We start from the raw sequence: 19,474 nt of genomic DNA on the forward strand, positions 1-19,474 counted from the left end.
AACTAACTAACTAACTAACTAACTAACTAACTAACTAACTAACTAACTAACTAACTAACTAACTAACTAACTAACTAACTAACTAACTAACTATCTAACTAACTAATTTACTAACTAACTCACTAACTAACTTATAGTTTACAGTTCTTATCCCTGCAAAAATTATTGGACATGGTCGATTTCAGTTACCCTGAAACTCTTCCCTGTAAACATTAATGGAGTACATGGTCCGTTTAGTAGTTCCATGTAATTCAGAAATGGATCATGTTAATTTTGTGAAGACATAGTCCGTAGCCTACATTGCATGGGTTCATGTTACGGATCATCTAATCCCATAATTTAAACAAGGGAGTAGGTTTGGAATTACTCCGATGTAATGCATTGATTGATTACGTGGTCATTACTTAATTAATTAAAATGTTGAGTGGAGTTTTTTTCATGTATCTAGATTAGTTTAGAACCAGTTCTAGTCCTTTGAGGAGAACTCTTTACACGCATGAACAGAGTAGTCTCAACTTTTTGCAGTATTTAAGAAAATATTAAATTCATTTTAATCTTTTATGCTAATTAGATCTCTGGTAAAATATAAATATCTAGAGAGAATACAATTGATTTTTGTAAAATATTCATAAATAAAGCTGAACCTATGTTTGTAGAGCTGTTAGAACTTAATGCCCAATTAAAGTTGGCAAATCAATATATTTTACTATATCCACTAAATCATTTACTAATTTATTATATTTTTTGGTTTCTTTACAGTTCAAATTATAAAACATGTCTGCCAGTCCAAAACCAGTGAAAAAAGTTCCCATTCATTTACAGGTAAATCGTATTACGTAAATTATATGTAATTTTATTTTACAACTAAAATATTATTCGAAATTTTTAAAATTTGCAGAGTGCTCAAAATCGCGTTTATATTAAAAATGGCCAAATTGTTAATCACGATAAATCCTTCCCAGCAGACGTTTACATTGAGGATGGCATAATTAAGTAAGTTTTTTTGTTTTTTTGATTAGTTGATCGGCTTTTCTACTTAGTAAAGTAAAAAAATTATAATTATCCCCTATTTTATTCTAGATTTGTTGGTCCTGCCTCGGAAATCAATATACCCGGTGGCGTGCGTGTGGTAGATGCCAGTGGTAAATTGATTTTGCCCGGTGGTGTTGATCCCCATACACATTTTCAAACGAAATTCGATGGCTTCGTAACGGTAGATGATTTTTATAGTGGTACCAAGGCCGCCATTGCCGGAGGCACCACTACGATTAGTAAGTAGTTTTAGAGTTTTAAATGCTATAATCAATTTATAATAATGATTTTTTTCTTATTAAAGTCGACTTCGTTTTACCCGAAAAGGGTGAATCTTTGGTTGAAGCTTACGATAGATATCGTTCAATGGCTGATCCCAAAGTGTGTTGTGATTTTGGTTTTCATATTGGCTTGACATGGTGGTCCAAGTCTGTCTCCGATGAAATGAAAATAATGTGCGAAGAATTGGGCATCAATTCATTTAAAATGTTTATGGCTTATAAGGGTATTTGTCAGCTTAATGATTCGGAAATGTTGGATGCCTTAGAACGTATTAGGGCATTGGGTGCTTTGGCCCAGGTAGGTTTTTTTAAAAAAATTGCGTTTTTGTCTATATAATTGTTAATATTTTGATTCGCTTAATAGGTCCATGCTGAAAATGGTGATATTATTGCTAAAAATGTTAAGAAACTTTTGGCGGCCGGTATAACTGGCCCAGAGGGTCATGAATTGTCGCGTCAGGAAGAAGTGGAAGCTGAGGCTGTTAATCGTGCCTGTATTTTAGCTCATCAGGTAATTTTTTAACTAAAATCTTTCGAATTATAATTCATTCATATTCAAATATTAATTTTTCATTTTGATTTAGATGAAAGCTCCACTTTATGTAACACGCATTACTTCGAAATCATCGGCGGAAGTTTTGGGTCGTGCCCGGCGCAGTGGTTATTGTGTCTTTGGCGAGACTTTAGCCAGCTCTTTGGGACGTTGCATGCATGGCGTTCCTAAGCAAGATCGTATTTATTATATCACTAGTCCTCCAATACGTGAATCACCCGAAACTCCTAGATCTTTAATGAAATCATTGGCGTAGTAAGTATTCTTTTAATTTGTGTAAAATAAGGTGAGCAAATTGGTGACTGCTTTGGAAAAAAATGGCGCTGGGTTAAGAGATTAGGATTGATGTCATTAAATCACTTTAGAAAGTTTCGAAAAGACCAAGTTCCCATTCTTGAAGTCTTGAGGATTAAGATAAATAGAATTTAGTTTATAATAGAGCCCACAAATAGATCATAACATATCAGTGTCCTCTATAGAAACGATCTTCCTGTATATAATACATTCTTTAAATGTTTTTTGGGCCAAATCCATAGAACCTTTGACCCAAAGAATAGTTCCACATAATCATTGACACTCTACAAATGAAATAATTCAATTAGGATTGATATCTTTAAATCTTTATAAAGGTTCGTAAATACCAAGTTTCCATTCTTGAGGTGTTGTGGATTAAGGTAAAAAGAATTTAGTTTATTATCGAGCCCACAAATAGATCATAACAGACCCTAGATTTTATTTATCTTTAAATCCTTATAAAGGTTCGTAAGTACCAAGTTTCCATTCTTGAGGTCTTGTGGATTAAGGTAAAAAGAATTTAGTTTATTATCGAGCCCAAAAATCGATAATAACAGACCCTAGATTTTATAGCAGTGTCCTCTATGTAAACGATCTTCCTGTATATAATATTTCCTTTAAATTTTTTAAGAGCCAAAGCCATAGAATCTATGATCCAAAGGCTAGTTCCACATACTCTTAATCTGTGTAGATTCGTGAAGTCTCTACTGCTATTGGCAATGACTTACGAATGTCAGTTGATGAGCCGTAATCCAATAAAGCCCCATTCTCTTTTAGAGTTGTTCAACATCCAAGGACCATATTGTCTATCATGGTAGAGTAGCAGATCTTTAGCTGTAGATTCAAATATCAACCACGTTTTCCAGATATTTCAGGCAGTAGAATAGAATATATGGTCATCAACATTCAAGGATAAGATTGTCTGTAATGCTAGGACGGCTGGTCTCTAGATGTAGATTCAAATATCAAACACGATTACCAGATATTTCAGGCAGTAGGATACTACATTGGTCTTTCCACATTCTTTCTATTAGAGCCATAAGTACGGACTTTATATAAGCTTCTATAAAACATTTATTCCACAGATGTATAGATTTTTGATCGCTGTGGAACTTATTTTAATATATTTCCAAAGTAGTCACACTATTATCCTAGTTTTTGTGTTAAATATTTAATTTTAAGTTTATTAAACAATTAAATCATTTATTTAAATAATTAACACTTTAACTTATAACTTTAGCGATGATCTTCAAGTCACTGGCAGTGATAATTGCACCTTTAGCTGCGCTGACAAGGCAAAGGGTAAAAATGATTTCTCCAAAATTCCCAATGGTGTCAACGGTGTTGAAGACCGCATGTCGGTGGTCTGGGAGAAGGGTGTACATGCCGGCCTACTCGATCCCTGTCGTTTTGTGGCGGTTACCAGTACTAATGCGGCTAAAATCTTTAATTTATATCCACAAAAAGGTCGCATTGCTGTTGGTTCCGATGCTGATGTCGTCATCTGGAATCCACAGGCAACACGTACCATTTCCAAAGATACTCATTATCATAAGTGCGATTTTAATATATTCGAGGGTATGGTTTGTCACGGTGTACCCGAAATGGTGTTGGTACGTGGTCGTATTTGTGTGGAGGATGGTAATGTACGTGTAGCCGAAGGTTTTGGACGTTTCTTAAATACACCCGTACGTTCACCGTATGTCTATGATATATTGGAGGGTAAGAAGACCGTAAATGAGGAGCAAAATAATGGAGCCGAACATGAGGAACATGAGAATTTGAATGGTAGTATGAAGAAAATGAATATGACTGCGTTGGAAATTGAGATACCATATCAAGAGGTGGTATTGGGTGCTGGTGGACCACATACCGGTTCCATAGGTAGTACACCTTCAGGACGGGGACATGTTAGTGGTTCGCGTAATATGCAAGAATCAACGTTTTCCATAAGTGGTAGGTATTTGAAAAGTAATGTTTATTATTTACAGAATATAATGTTTTCATAACTCTTACAGAGGAACTTGATACATCTGGCAATCGCTCTTGCATTAAGGTTAGAAATCCTCCAGGTGGCAAATCATCGGGATTCTGGTAAATGACTTACTTATATGACGGCCTAAGTCTAAAAGGGAGAAGATAAACAAAAGACGCTTTTCGCACAAAACATCAAATTAAATCTTAGGAAAAAGTCTTTTTATTAAGGACAACCAAAATCTGCAGCAACAACAGCAACTATAACTTACTTAATTAACAAAAATCAAAAGATAACATTTAAATTAATTTACAGAAAAAAACAAGAATTTTTTATTTAAGATATTTTTTATTTTAGTTATTTTCCACTAATAACAACAAGAACAAAAGTAGACAAGAAAACACAATAACAAATAATTATTTATTAATAAACTTAATTAAGCTACAAACCAAATGAAATAACTGAAAATTTTCTAAAAAAACAACTCTGAAAGTTTAGTTCAAAACAAATTTATACTCGTATATTGCCCCGAGAAATAACAAACAATAAATTGAAAAGAAAAAAATCAAATAAATTTAACATAATCTATAAATTAAACCAAATGCAATGAATGTATGTTTAAATTTATTTATTTATTTAACAACATTTAATAAAAAATATTTAGCTTAAATTTATTTAAAATTGCTTATTATCTTCTATTATTATTATTTTATTTATATTTTATTTATATATTATTTATTTTATTTAATCACCAAACATTAATTTCCAAGTGCATTAAACAAGTTCTTTTAACACTCAATACCAAAGTTTGAGTTGCAGTGTTGTATGTATTAAACAATTCAACCGTATGGCAGCTCTCTGAAACGATAACAAAGTAAATTTATTAAAAAGAAAAGTTCAAATCAGCTGCCTCAAAACTCAAAACACCAGCTGATTTTAATAATTGTGCCTAATTTATTACAATTTTTTTTTAGCTTAAAATTTATTCGAATATATTTTCGAAAAATTGCTCAGTTATCGTTCGGTTAACGTTTTATTGAAATGTATTAATCAAATATACACCTTCCTCTATACACCCCTAAAAATCCCATTTACATACATACTTATATTTAATGCTATTTCTACTAAATTTTTATATTCGTAATCGTACATATTTATTATAATAATGAAATTTGTATGTATTCAAATTATTAAATAAACGAAACGATTTGAAGAGATCGTAAATAAATGCAAATGAAAGTGTTTTGTTTTTTGGACTCATTTAGACAAAAGTTTTGTCAGACTTAGATGATCGTTAGAATAACAATTAGATTTACGCTTCGGCACGATCCGATTCCAAATCCAAGTATATCAAAATATAGTTTATAGTCTAGTCAATACCCTAGTTAATAGTCTAGTCTATAGTTAAGTCGATAAACTAGTCTATAGTCTAGTTTATAGTATAGTCTATAGTCTAGTCTATAGTCTAGTCTAGTCTAGTCTATAGTCTAGTCTATAGTCTAGTCTATAGTCTAGTCTATAATCTAGTCTATAATCTAATCTAAAAATCTAGTCTATAGTCTCGTCCATAGTCTAATCTATAGTCTAGTCTATAGTCTGGTCCATAGCCTAATCTATAGTCTAGCCTACAGTTTAGTATACAGTCTAGTATACAGTCTAGTCTATAGTCTAGTCTATATTATAGTCTATAGTCAAGTCTATAGTCTAGTATATAGTCTAGTCTACAGTCTAGTCTACAGTCTAGTCTATAGTCTAGTCCATAGTCTAGTCTATAGTCTAGACTATAGTCTAGTCTATAGTCTAGTCTATAGTCTAGTCTATAGTCTAGTCTATAGTCTAGTCTAAAGTCTAGTCTATTGTCTAATCTATAGTCTAGTCTATAGTCTAGTCTATAGTCTAGCCTATAGTCTAGTCTATAGTGTAGTCTATAGTCTAGTCTATAGTCTAGTCTATAGTCTAGTCTATAGTCTAGTCTATAGTCTAGTCTATAGTCTAGTCTATCGTCTAGCCTACAGTCTAGTCTATAGTCTAGTCTATAGTCTAGTCTATAGTCTAGTCTATAGTCTAGGCTATAGTCTAGTCTGTAGTCTATATTCTGGTCTATAGTCTAATCTATAGTCTAGTCTATAGTTTGGTCTATAGTCTAGTCTATAGTCTGGTCTATAGTCTAATCTATAGTCTAGTATACAGTCTAGTATATAGTCTAGACTATAGTGATGATTTTTGAAAGCATTAATAAATGTTTTGAAATGTATATCCATACATTGGAAACGGTGTAATATTTTATTCTATTACGTAAATATAACTTGTCTACAATGAAGGCTTAATCAAATGGTTTGTATTAAAATTGCTCCGTCACTTTAATACAAAATGTATGAAATTTAAAACGTTGCGGTTTTAAATCCAACTTATGATTGAATGAATGCACTTCCACTGAGTGACAAGATACAAAGATCTATAAAGTTGCCACATGTTTTCTGTTAAATTTGCCAGAAATTAAACTTGTAAGTATTTCCAAATTATTGCACAGTTGAAAGAAGGATACACTTATCCTTATAGACAGACGTCTTAATTTGGCCTGACAATTTTGTTATCAAAATTTAGTTATAAAATTGACAAATGGGTGGGAGAAACACTATTGCCTAGTACATCTGGCAGTGTTAAGAGATTAATATCTAATATATCGTTTAACTTTATACAATGGCTCACATTATAGTACTTGTATGTGTTTGTGAGTTTGAGATAATTTATAGTTTTTTTTGGAATTTTTTCTTTTTAAAATACTTTATATGCAGGTATGTATGTATTTTATATTTGTTTAATTTAGTTGAGTTCAGCAGTTTATATTTATTTTGAATTCTAGCATTTTATAATATTGTACGTTACAGTGTGCAGTGATTTTCAATATTTAAGGTACGTGTTCTCTTTTCAATACAAAATAATATTTTGTGGAATTTTGATTTAAAAACATTATAATGTTTAACTAAATATTTTAAAAAATTTTAATTTTATTAAAAAAATATTTGTTTTTTTTTAATTTTTTAAAAACGTGATAAAAGGAATGGTTTTTACACATTTATAATGAAGTTTTTATATCGACGATCTCAAAAATATTTATAAACAATACATCACATGGGGCATGGATAATACAGTATTTTATTAATTTGTTAATATTGAAAAATACCGCAGTACACCCACGACAATTTAGTACTTTTTTTAAACCACCTAGCAGTCAATAGACCAGTCTGTTGGATATAAAATAGATTACTGTATAGTCTATAGTGTAGTCTATAGTTTATAGTGTAGTCTATAGTGTAGTCTATAGTCTAGTCTATAGTCTAGTCTATAGTCTAGTCTATAGTCTAGTCTATAGTCTAGTCTATAGTCAAGTCTAGCAGTCAATAGACCAGTCTGTTGGATATAAAATAGATTACTGTATAGTTTATAGTCTACTGTATAGTCTATAGTCTAGTCTATAGTCTAGTCTATAGTCTAGTCTATAGTCTAGTCTATAGTCTAGTCTATAGTCTAGTCTATAGTCTAGTCTATAGTCTAGTCTATAGTCTAGTCTATACTCTAGACTAAAGCCTAGTCTATAGTCTAATCTAAAGTCTATAGGCCAATTTTTAGTCTAGTCAATAGTCTAGTCTATATTATATTCTATAGCATAGTCTATGGTCTAGTTTATAGCCAAGTGTATAGTCTATAGTGTAGTCTATAGTCTAGTCTATAGTCTAGTCTATAGTCTAGTCTATAGTCTAGTCTATAGTCTAGTCTATAGTCTAGTCTATAGTCTAGTCTATAGTCTAGTCTATAGTCTAGTTTATAGTCTAGTCTATAGTCTAGTCTATAGTCTAGTCTATAGTATAGTCTATAGTCTAGTCTATAGTCTAGTTTATAGTCTAACTTTCTAGTCTATTGACAAGTCTGTGAAACAGTCTATATATTGTCTATGGACTGATCGATTGACTAGTCCATGAACTATTTTATTGGGCAGTAAATTGACTAGTTCACTAACTAATATATTGATTAATGTGTAGACTATTTATTGGTGTATTATCTAGTGTAATGAGCAGAGTATTGACAAGTATTTCAACTAGACTGTGGTTTAGTTTAAATATTGACATACTGGTCCATCTATTAGAAGCAGTCTATTGACCCATAGATTATTTTATGGCGAAATCTGTAGACCAAGTCTGTAGACCAGTCCTACACTAGGTCTACAGATTTGCCTACAGATTAGTCTATAATGTAATCGGTCTATGAATTAGTTAGCGGACTATTCAGACTATCTAGAGACTATTGACATTTCTATGGTCTTGATCTAACTAGTTTCTGGACTAGTCTATTAAATATTCTATGAAACTGTATATTGGCCAGTCCAGTAAATTCTCTATTGACTAGTGCAATAATTATTCTATGCAGTAATGAGTTTTGATTATTAAAGAGTATATAATATGATGAGCATTATCAAAAAGTACAATAAACGTGAACCCTTCTAATATTTTTTATGTTATCAACACTGCTTACTATGTACATACATACATACATACATACATACATACATACATACATACATACATACATATATATAATAACAACAACAGTATTTACGTATTTAGGTATGCTGCAAAGTATGTTCTATAAACGGAATAATACTAGCCGCGCCAGCACCCACCTGCCCAACCCCTTTTTTGTAGAGAGGCACGTTTTCGTCGAAGAGAACTAGTTTTATTTCTAAAGATTAACATACATTTCGCTCATTTATTTAAAATATCAGCTGTTCCCAAATGTAAACAAAGTACACGGTAAAAAATAACACTGGCCAAGAGTATATATAAGAAAATAAAAATCCATTAACTAAGATATACTTTTCTAGATAAAGTTTAAAGAATAATCATTCTTAAGTAAATGAGATGTTATAAAGTCATCTTTCTTTATACAAATATGTTGTCATCAGAAAGTGTGATCGATTCACTTATACGAAAAGTTATTGATGGTTTATTGTAGGAACTTTGTATGGAAAATGTGCGTAAAAGACCTAAAATAAGCGATTAATATTTTAAAAATACGAGGGTTAACCTATGTTCAATCTTCTACATTCTTTAACATAACCTAAAGTTTAAGCAATTTTGAATTCAAAGAAATTAGGTTTTCCTTCATTTTACGATAAGAAAAGGAATCAAAATAACGTATATTAGATGTATATTATAAGTTTTAAAATAAATAAAGTTTCTTAAAGAAGTTTCTTTTTGGATTCGTAATTATTTCATATATTATCAAAACAATTTACTTTTTCTCTGTATGTATATATTTGTAGTTATAAATCAATTCCGAAAATGATTGATTAAAAGTTAATATTCGCTATCGATTTACAAAACTTTCCATAGGATTTAAACAAAAATAGTTTTGATGCTTAGCTATGTTGGAAACAGCTGATTTTAACAAAATGAACACACTTTTAAAGTAATAAATTGAAGAACTATGTAAAAGATAAGAATATAAACAAAAAAAGGTAAAAATATTCCTAAATACATATATACATCGATGGTCTCATAATATGGGACCATCGATGTTCAGGTGTTTGACTTCTAAAACACTTATAGAATAGGCAGCGCAGTAGGGGATTGTCGTTTACTATTTGAATTTGAGATAATAAGAATATTCAAGTTTATAAAAAGTTTAGTTTTTAATATACATATGTACGTGTGTATGTATTAGTTTGTTGACATATATTTTTAGACTCGACTACTTCACACAAGTGTTCGATCATCTGTCTACAATATAGACTCTACATAGAATTTTTATATACAATTAGTTGATTAAAATTTTTAATAATCTGTTGACAAGTAGTCAGTCAATCGAGCAAGTTTATAGGTAGTATTTGTTATTATCGTTTTTTACGGACCTTTTGATGACGTTTTTTGTTTAATTTCGAAATCTTATCATGAATTTACTAATTATATGTGTTTTTTTTTGGGGGGGCATATATTCTTATGCGTACTATAACTAAGCGTAATCGAATTTATGTTCATTTGTCTGCCAGTTAATACTGGAATCTGTGTTTATTTTTAATTTATACAATAACAAATTGTGATATATATTTAATGTTTGTATAGTGGAAAGTTTTCAAAAAGGTTGTAAAAATATACTACTTATCAATCAGTCGAAGATACATTGTAAAAAATCGGAAATATTAATCCAAATAATAAAAAAATTTATTTAATATTAAGAATTAATTCTTTTAATAATCAAGTTAAAATATAACTTATACCCATACGGTATGCCTATATCAGGAATCTTGTGTCATAAACCTTTCTCTAGTCACATAGTCCGTTGATACATTTAAACAGATGATGATGATTTATTTGATCAGGATTTCTTTGAAAATGATTAGTTAAGTTTATTTAAAAATAATTTATAATATTTTGACTAAACTTTGATCATATTTTCTTTAGAAAAGTTAATAAAACTGTTACTAAGTTTGATCATGTTTCTTGAAAAACATATTCAATTTTAATAATTTTCTTAAGAAATGACAATAAAACTACGATTAAGTTTTCTAATCCCAAGTTAATCTAACTAAGTGTTTTAAGAATTGATAAAATATTCTTCAGAAAGTTAATTTAACATGCTTTTTTCAGCTTCGTTGATTAACTTTGATCTTTGATCAAGTTTTCCTTTAAAAAGTTAAACAAACTTTGACCTTGTTTTCTTTAGAAAAGTTAATCAAACTTTGAAGGGGATTCTTCACAAAAGTTGATCAAGTTTTCAATAGAAACTTTGATTTCTAAAGTAGTTCAAAAATTTTCAATGCAAAAGTTAATCAAAATTTGTACGGCCTTTCAAAAATAAAAAAAAACAATAGTTAACATTGGAAAAAGTATCTTTAAAGAACTTGATCAAAATATAATTAAGTTTCATTTAGAAACTTTTTCTATAATGATGTAGTTGTCAATTAAAAATTTGATCAAATTTTTTCAAGTTATTGAATAGAAAAGTTGATAATATATTGATCTAGTTCTTAACATAAAAGTTGATCAAGTTTTCAACAGCAAAATTGATCAATTCTTGATCAAGTCTTTAAAAGAAAACTCTAATGAAAACTTAATCATCATGATCAAGTTTGTAGTTGAAACGTAGATCAAATGTTGATCAAGTATACAATAGCAAATTTGATTATATGCTGATCAAATTTTCAATAAAGTTGATCAAATGTTGATCAAGTGCTTATAAAGTTTTCAGTTGAAAAGAAGATCAAATGTTGATCAAGTTTTTAATAGATTGAATGTTGATCAAGTTTATTAAATGCTGATCGTTTTTGCAATAAAAAAGTTGATAAAATATTGATCAAATTCTTTATAGCAAAGTTGATCAATTCTTGATAGTTTTCAATTTTTTTTTTTTTAAATTGGATCAATTGTTGATCAAGTCCTTAATAGAAAATTTGATCATAAGTTGATCAAGTTTTTTTTGTTTTTTAAATAAGTTGATGAAATATTGATTAAGTTTTTAAAAGAAAAGTTGATAGAATATTGATCATGTTTTAATAGAAAAAATGATCACATGATGAAGTTTTTAATAGAAAAGTTGATAAACGTTTCAAATGGATTGTTGTTAAATTGTTGATCATGTTTTTAATAGAAAATTAGATCAATTGTTGATCAATTCTTTAATAGAAAAATATATCAATTGTTGAACAAGTTTCAAGTAACAAAATTAATCAAATATTGATCATGTTTCTAAAAAAAAAGTTGATCAGATATTGAAAAAATTTTTAAAAGAAAAATTGATAGAATATGGATCATGTTTTTAAGAGAAAAAATGATCAAATGATGAAGTTTTCAATAGAAAAGTTGATGAACGTTTCAAATGGATTATTGTCAAATTGTTGATCATATTTTTAATTGAAAAATATATCAATTGATGATCAATTCGTTAAAAGAATAAGATCAATTGTTGAACAATTTTAAAGTAATAAAGTTTATTAAATATTAATCAAGTTGATCATGTTTTTAAAAGAAAAGTTTATCAAATTTTGATTAGGTTTTTAAAAGAAAAGTTGATAGAATATTGATCATGTTTTTAACAGAAGAAATGATCAAATGATGAAGTTTTCAATAGAAAATTTGATGAACGTTACAAATGGATTCTTGTCAAATTGTTGATCATGTTTTCAGTAGAAAATTTGATAAATTGTTGATTAAGTCTTTAATAGAAAAAGACTAATTGTTGAATAAATTTCAAATAACAAAATTAATCAAATATTGATCAAGTTGATCATGTTTTTAAAAGAAAAGTTGATCGAATATTGATTAAGTTTTTAAAAGAAAAGTTGATAGAATATGGATCATGTTTTCAAGAGAAAAAAATTATCAACTTTTCAGTAGAAAAGTTGATCAATTGTTGATAAAATTTTAATTAAAAAATTTACTTAATTGTTGATCATGTTTTTAATAGAAAAACTGATCAAGTCTTTAATAGAAAAAGATCAATTGTTTAACAATTTTAAAGTAATAAAGTTGATCAAATATTGATCATGTATTCAAGTTTTTAATACAAAAGTTGATCAAGTTTTCAATTGAAATGTAGATTAATTTAATTCAATTGTTGTTCAAGATTTTGTTAGAAAAGCTGATGAAATATTGATCAAGTTTTTCAATAGAAAAGTGGATTAATTTTCGATCAAGTTTTCAATAAAAAGAAGTTGATCAAGTGTTGATCAAGTTTTCAAAAGAAATGTTGATCGAGTGTTGATCAAATTTTCATTAGAAAAAGTTATCAGTTTTCTTTGAGAAAAGTTGATTAAAGATTGATAAAAAATACTCTAAAAAATGTCGATCAAACTTTTAAAAGTTCCTTTGAAAAATGTTGATCAAACATTTATTAATTTTTCTTTAAAAAAGTTTATAAAATCCAATAACAATGTAATTTTCTTCAGAAAACTTAACAATCATTGATCAATAAGTTTCTCTCAATGTATTTAGAATCTAGAAAATACGATTAACAATTTGTTTGCTTTTTTTGATATTAAAAAGCTACGTTTCATGATTTTCGATTTTGAATTTTATTTCTATATATAAAAATTCTTATATTTATTCTGGTTTTGTTGGTCTCATAGTGATTCGGAATGTATTTTAGACTAATCATGATGATAAAGTCAACACATGAACCAATACAGACGCGATATTTTTTTAGGCAAACAAAAACTAGAGTTAAACAAATTTGTTGTAGATACTTTGCTTGAAACTATATGCAAGAGTATGTAATATATATATATTTTTTATTTTCATATCAATACTTATGTATTTGTACATAAATAAATATTTATTTACTTTTTTTTTATATTTCAGTCTTATCAAAATTTTAGCAACAAATGTTTTATGATTTTTTTTTTATTTTGAATTTTTGAATCTGTTTTTTTTTTTACTTTAAAGTCAGCATTTTGTTTAGAAAACGATTAGTATCAATTAGAACCGGCTCGAAAGAACAACTTGCTTTTCTAATTTATATTCTGTAAACATAAAATTTTAATAAAAAAATTTAAAAATATTTTTATAATCAACAAATATTTTTTGTTATTTAATTTACAGTTTAAATAAAATAAATAAATATAAACATGTCTAGTGCCAATCCCCCCGTAAAAAAGGTACCTCTACACTTACAGGTGATTAATATTTAGAAAAAGAAATATTCATTTTCAGTGTAACTAAACTGTGATAATTTTTAAAATGTATCTTTTAAAATAATTAAAAATATATATTAAATTTTAGTTTTCATTCTTTTTTCCTGTATAGAGCGCCCAAAATCGTGTTTACATTAAAAATGGTCAAGTGGTTAACTACGATCAAACCTTTAAAGCCGATGTTTATGTCGAAGATGGTATAATCAAGTAAGTTTTTAATATTAACATTTTTTTTACACTGTTTCCATTTAAATGTATTCATTACTTTCAAATATTTATTGATAACGTTTATTTGAAAATAATTTTTAAAGAAAATATTGAATAAAAACAAAAACATTTTGAAAAGAAAAATTTAACTGTTTCCATTTCAAATCCTTTAAATAGGATATTTAATAAGCGAGTGCCGCTTGAAAAAATACTTGGACTGACTCATTCGAAAAGATTTGTTAGAAAAATAGGTTAGGACCTTAATTAAAACTTTGTTCTTTACTATCTCATCTTCGTGGCCTTCGGTAGGTTAGTCGGATATACCGGTGGGTTCGATTTTAACCTGAATCATTGGTTAAGGAGCTCACAACCGGTCCGATAGATGCCTAGGTGTACTTCTTCAGATTTGATTTATATAAATCCTCCAAACCTCATCCTTCAAACTAAAAAATCTAAGTCCAAATATGGTACAATCTTCCGAAACTCACGGAAGTAATGTTCGATTCATCATATTAAATTGAAACTAATAGTATATGGACTGTTCAATAAACTATTATATAGATTGGTCCATAGATAAGACAACAGACTTCTTCGTAGATCGGAAAATAGTCTAGACTTGAAGTAAAGAACAGACTAGTCAATATACTAGTCAATAAAATAGTCAATAGACTATATTCATGGACCGGACAATTGTTTAGACTTGTCGATTAGACTAAATATTAGACTTGTTTATGGACTAGTCCATACACTAGTCAATATACTGGTCAATGGACTAGACAATTAACTAGACAATAGACTAGATAAAAGACTTGTTCATAGGTCTTATAATAGTATAGACTTATCAATGGACTAAATATTAGATTTGTTAATGGACTAGTCCATACACCAGTTACTAAACTAGTTAATACACTGGCCAATACTATTGGCCCAATAGACTAGACAACAGACTAGACCTGCCTTTATACCAATCAATAGACCAGTTAATATATTAGTAAAAAGACTAGACAATAGACTAGTTCATAGACTAGACATTAGACAATAGACTAGTCATAGTTTATAGTCTAGCTAATAGAAGAGTGCACAGACTAATGAATAGACTAGACAACAGAATAGTCCACAGCCTAATCAATGGACCAGCCCACAGTCTAATCAATGGAGCGGTAAATAGACTAGTTCATTGTCTAAATAATAGGCTCGTTTATAGACTAATAAATAGACTGGACAATAGACTTGTCTACAGACTAATCAGTGAACTACTTTACACTAGTCTAAAGACTGCTCAATGAACCAATTTACATACCAGTCATAATACTTGACGACAGACTAGACAGTAAAGCGGCCACAGTGACTCATTCTACAGGCTTCTTAAAGATTTAATAAATGGGCGTTAAAAATCATTTCATTATAAATAAAAAAAGTGATAAGAACAGCTGTTTGTAGGGTTATAAATATGTTATTATCTTATCCATCAATTACCACTTCTCTAACTTTAATCATTAGTTTTAATTATTTTCTCTTAAATATAAAATATCTGATTATTATTTTTAATTTTTAATCTTCAAAACTTGAAAAATTTTGTTATCACTATAGGTCCACCACTAATTAAATTTTAAATGATAAAAGCATAATTATTCTTAAAAAATAATATCAATCAAATTGAAATCAAGGATACCATGAGGGAAAGGGTTAATTATAAAACGATCATCATAAAATTTGTTATTTATAACGAATTTGATCGCTATAATCGCATTTCTATAACAGTTATGACTGTTAAACCCCACCTTTTTTGATGGTAGTTATAGAAAGATCTTTGTCGGATATAATGGGCCAGACATGTAAAATTGATATTTCGAAATTGTATTTGTTTTACCCAAAATAGTAGATTTTTAGGGTTTAAAGTATTAACATACTTTTCGGCTTTATTTATTGGACTAGACTCTGAACTAGTCTATAAACTATTCTATTCTAGTGTATTGGTAAGACTTTGGTTAAGTCTATTGCCTATACTAATTTCAGTTAGTCTATCAGATTTGGATTCAATATATAAATATTTCTTTTAAACAAAATCAAAATTCGTTGAAAATTGATTAAAATAATTCGTTTTTTCTTTTTCAGATATGTTGGTCCTGCCTCCGAATTTAATATGCCCGGTGGTGCTCGTGTTATTGATGCTGCTGGTAAATACGTTATTCCCGGTGGTATTGATCCCCACACCCACTTCCAATTCCCCTTCCAAGGTGCTGTCTCTGTAGATGATTTCTATCATGGTACCAGAGCTGCCGTATCTGGTGGTACGACCACAGTCAGTAAGTATTTCTATATATAATATTACTCTTAAAACATATCCTAATAGATTTATCTGCTCTACAGTCGATTTTGTTGTACCCGACAAGGGTGAATCTTTGCTGACCGCCTACAAAAGATGGCGCAATTGGGCTGATGGCAAAGTATGCTGTGATTTTGGTTTTCATGTAGCCGTCACCTGGTGGTCTGATTCTGTATCCGAAGAAATGAAAATATTGTGTGATGAATATGGTGTTAATTCTTTCAAAATGTTCATGGCCTATAAGGGTCTTTATCAGTTGAACGATTCGGATATGTTGGATGCTTTGGAACGTATACGTGCCTTGAAGGCTGTAGCTCAAGTTCATGCTGAAAATGGTGATATTATTGCTAAGAATGTGGGTAGACTTTTGAAGGCTGGTGTCACTGGTCCCGAGGGTCATGAATTGTCCAGAATGGAAGAGGTTGAAGCTGAGGCCGTTCATCGTGTTTGTATTTTAGCTCATCAGGTGAGTGTGTTAAAGTCTTAGAAGAACTTTAGGAGAAACTATTATAAACATATTTTGATTAATTCTATAGGTCGATTGTCCCCTGTATGTGGTGCATGTTATGAGCAAATCTGCTGGTATTGAACTTGCCAGAGCTCGTCAACGTTACAACAATCGTGGTATTTATGGTGAAACCTTGGCTGCTGCTTTGGGTACCAATGGCACACATTGCCAACATGTTTGCTTCCACCATGCTGCCGCTCACATTTTGAGTCCTCCCTTGAGATCTGATCCCGAAACTCCACAATTTATGCTGCGTTTATTGGCCAAGTAAGTTTTCTGCACAGTTCCTACAAAAGCAACCGGTATTTAACCCTTTCCTTACTTTAGTGACAATCTCCAAACCACCGGCAGTGACAACTGCACCTTCAATAAGGAACACAAAGAATTGGGTAAGGACAACTTTGCCAATATTCCCAATGGTGTCAACGGTGTTGAAGATCGTATGTCTGTGATCTGGCAAAATGGTGTTCACACTGGTATTTTAGATCCCTGTCGTTTTGTTGCCGTTACCAGTACAAATGCTGCCAAGATCTTTAATATTTTCCCCCAAAAGGGTTATATTGGTGTTGGCTCTGATGCCGATATTGTCATTTGGAATCCTAATGCAACTCGCAAAATTTCCAAGGATACCCATCATCACAATTGTGATTTCAACATCTTCGAGGGTATGGTATGTCATGGTGTACCTGAAATTGTTATGGTTCGTGGTCGTGTCTGCGTTGAGGATGGTAAAGTTAGTGTTGTTGAAGGTTATGGTCGTTTCTTGGAGACACCCGTACGTCCTCCTTACATTTATGATGTTATGGATGGTGTAGGTGAACCCAAAGAAAAGGTTCTTCAAAAGAATGCCCATTTAGCTGGTATGGAGCAGGAAATTAAAGAGCAAGTTCCCATCTATAGATCTTTGGCTTGTGAAACTCCCTCCGTTGCTGCTTATGGCTGTGATCATATTAAAGGCTCTTGCAAAAAGCAAGGTAGTTGTTGTAGGTTACTCATATAAATTGTAATTATTTTCATAAATTACTGATTCAATTTTTATTTTCTTTTACAGAAGAACCAACTAAAAATTGTCCCCGCACCTCGATTAAGGTGCAAAATCCCCCCGGTGGAAAATCATCTGGCTTATGGTAGACTTACTTCTCATCCGTAATCTCACCATTTTTATTCCATATTTTTAATGGAATTTGTAAAGTTTTTTGTTTGGCATTTTCACGTTCATAATTGTTTTACTCACACTATTACCTGATAAATAAATATTATTTCTAAATTTTAAATATTTGTACTTCATTATTAAGTTTTATTACGTAATTATTATTTGAGAATATAATTGTTACTTACTATGTATCAAACTTTTCAAATTTGTCGAAGAATTTGGTTGAAATAGTATAATCCTGGAATTAGATTTCTATTTCGCTCAGCTAAATCCTTGCGGTTTTGATATTATAGTTGTAGCGACAGATTATATATCGACTACTTAGTCCCTAAATCACAAAACATACAAATCAATGCCTTAGTGTAAGAATAAAAAGTGTTATAATCCTAATTCTTTTCTCGATCTCTAAAATGGAGAAGTAATAGGTACAGCAGAATCTGTTTAAGAATGGTGGGATCAAGCTTTAACTTTTTCTGGGAATCTTCGCCCAGTTTTCTTTAAATAAAGTTCTGACATTGAAATTTTCATTTTCTATGACCCTAATTAGCGGATGTTTAGGCGAAATCGGTGTTTGGTCGGTTGCTTATGAGATTCTGCCTGTGCTTGGGAACATTCTGAGTTAGGGAGTCAGTAAGGTTTTAACAACCGTCTATGACCAAATTCTCGTTGCTAGTAGTCCTTGTCGAATTCTTTATTAACTTCGAACTATATTCCGGAACAGCCATTCTGCAAGGTTAAGAAGGGATTAGAGTTCAGTAACTCATCTAAGATCACCTCCATAAAAATGAACTGAATTCATATAATTAACCCGTCTTTTTTATTGTACAGTCAAATGCTTCCGCAATCCGATTCGGATGAGGCCGATGAGAAAATATTATTCATGCAGTCTACTAAATCAAAGTTGTTCTGTTTAGATAGTCTGTTCTATTTATCGTGGCAACAGTAGCACCTGCAGTACTCATACAAACGAATGGACGGTACAGGACCGGATTTTACTATTTCCATTGTGGATCGAGTTAGCAACTTATAAAGGCCGATGAGGAAGGCCTCTTGAAAGTTTGATTCTTGGATGTCGTAAGGTAGCCGAAGTTTTCGTCTAAATCAAAGTTGTTCTGTTAGGCAAACCATTCAATATATCGTTATAATGTAGCTCCAGTAGTGCATCTATAGAGTATCTCTTTCCGTAGTGGATCGGATTAGCGATTTATAAAGACCGATGAGGAAGGCCTCTTAAAGTTTAGATTCTTATATATCGTGAAGTAATCGAAGTCATAAATCAAAGCTCCAGTAGTGCTCAGACGTTTGAATTATCGATATAGGACAGCATTTTACTTTTTTCATTTCGGCGACGGATCGGGTTATCGGTTTAAAGTGATCGACGAGGAAGGCTCCTTAAAGGTTGACGAAGTAATCGTCTAGATCAAAGTTGTTCTGTCAGTCTTTCCCCCCCCCCCCGGGGG

The 19,474-nt window shown here is 30.4% G+C and overlaps 2 protein-coding genes across 5 annotated transcripts in view; both read left to right on the top strand.

Moving 5' to 3' along the window:
• LOC111682894 (dihydropyrimidinase) overlaps positions 1-4,449 on the top strand; it is a 33,851-nt gene extending 29,402 nt beyond the window's left edge. The window contains exons 2-9 of the mRNA XM_023444887.2: positions 760-822; positions 899-993; positions 1,081-1,271; positions 1,337-1,611; positions 1,678-1,824; positions 1,898-2,121; positions 3,401-4,116; positions 4,179-4,449. Of these exons, the coding sequence (XP_023300655.2) occupies positions 775-822; positions 899-993; positions 1,081-1,271; positions 1,337-1,611; positions 1,678-1,824; positions 1,898-2,121; positions 3,401-4,116; positions 4,179-4,258 (1,776 nt within the window). The 5' untranslated portion in view covers positions 760-774 and the 3' untranslated portion in view covers positions 4,259-4,449. The remainder of the gene's footprint in view (positions 1-759; positions 823-898; positions 994-1,080; positions 1,272-1,336; positions 1,612-1,677; positions 1,825-1,897; positions 2,122-3,400; positions 4,117-4,178) is intronic.
• A 9,143-nt stretch (positions 4,450-13,592) lies between these two features.
• LOC111682893 (dihydropyrimidinase-like) lies at positions 13,593-18,198 on the top strand. Of its 4 annotated transcripts, none has more exons than XM_023444885.2 (8): positions 13,593-13,651; positions 13,729-13,784; positions 13,933-14,027; positions 16,143-16,333; positions 16,398-16,819; positions 16,890-17,128; positions 17,189-17,835; positions 17,913-18,135. In XM_023444885.2, the coding sequence occupies exons 2-8, from the start codon at positions 13,755-13,757 to the stop codon at positions 17,990-17,992; spliced, it is 1,704 nt and encodes a 567-aa protein (XP_023300653.2). In that variant the 5' UTR covers positions 13,593-13,651; positions 13,729-13,754; the 3' UTR covers positions 17,993-18,135. The 4 variants fall into 4 exon arrangements, 3 of the variants coding, with proteins under 3 accessions (XP_023300653.2, XP_023300654.2, XP_023300651.2); XR_006940501.1 differs by adding an exon at positions 18,152-18,198 and having other exon boundaries at positions 13,601-13,802; positions 17,913-18,103; XM_023444883.2 differs by having other exon boundaries at positions 13,605-13,651; positions 13,729-13,802.
• Positions 18,199-19,474: the final 1,276 nt, after the last annotated feature.

Source organism: Lucilia cuprina, chromosome 4 (assembly GCF_022045245.1).
Source record: "Lucilia cuprina isolate Lc7/37 chromosome 4, ASM2204524v1, whole genome shotgun sequence".
NCBI lineage: Eukaryota > Metazoa > Arthropoda > Insecta > Diptera > Calliphoridae > Lucilia > Lucilia cuprina.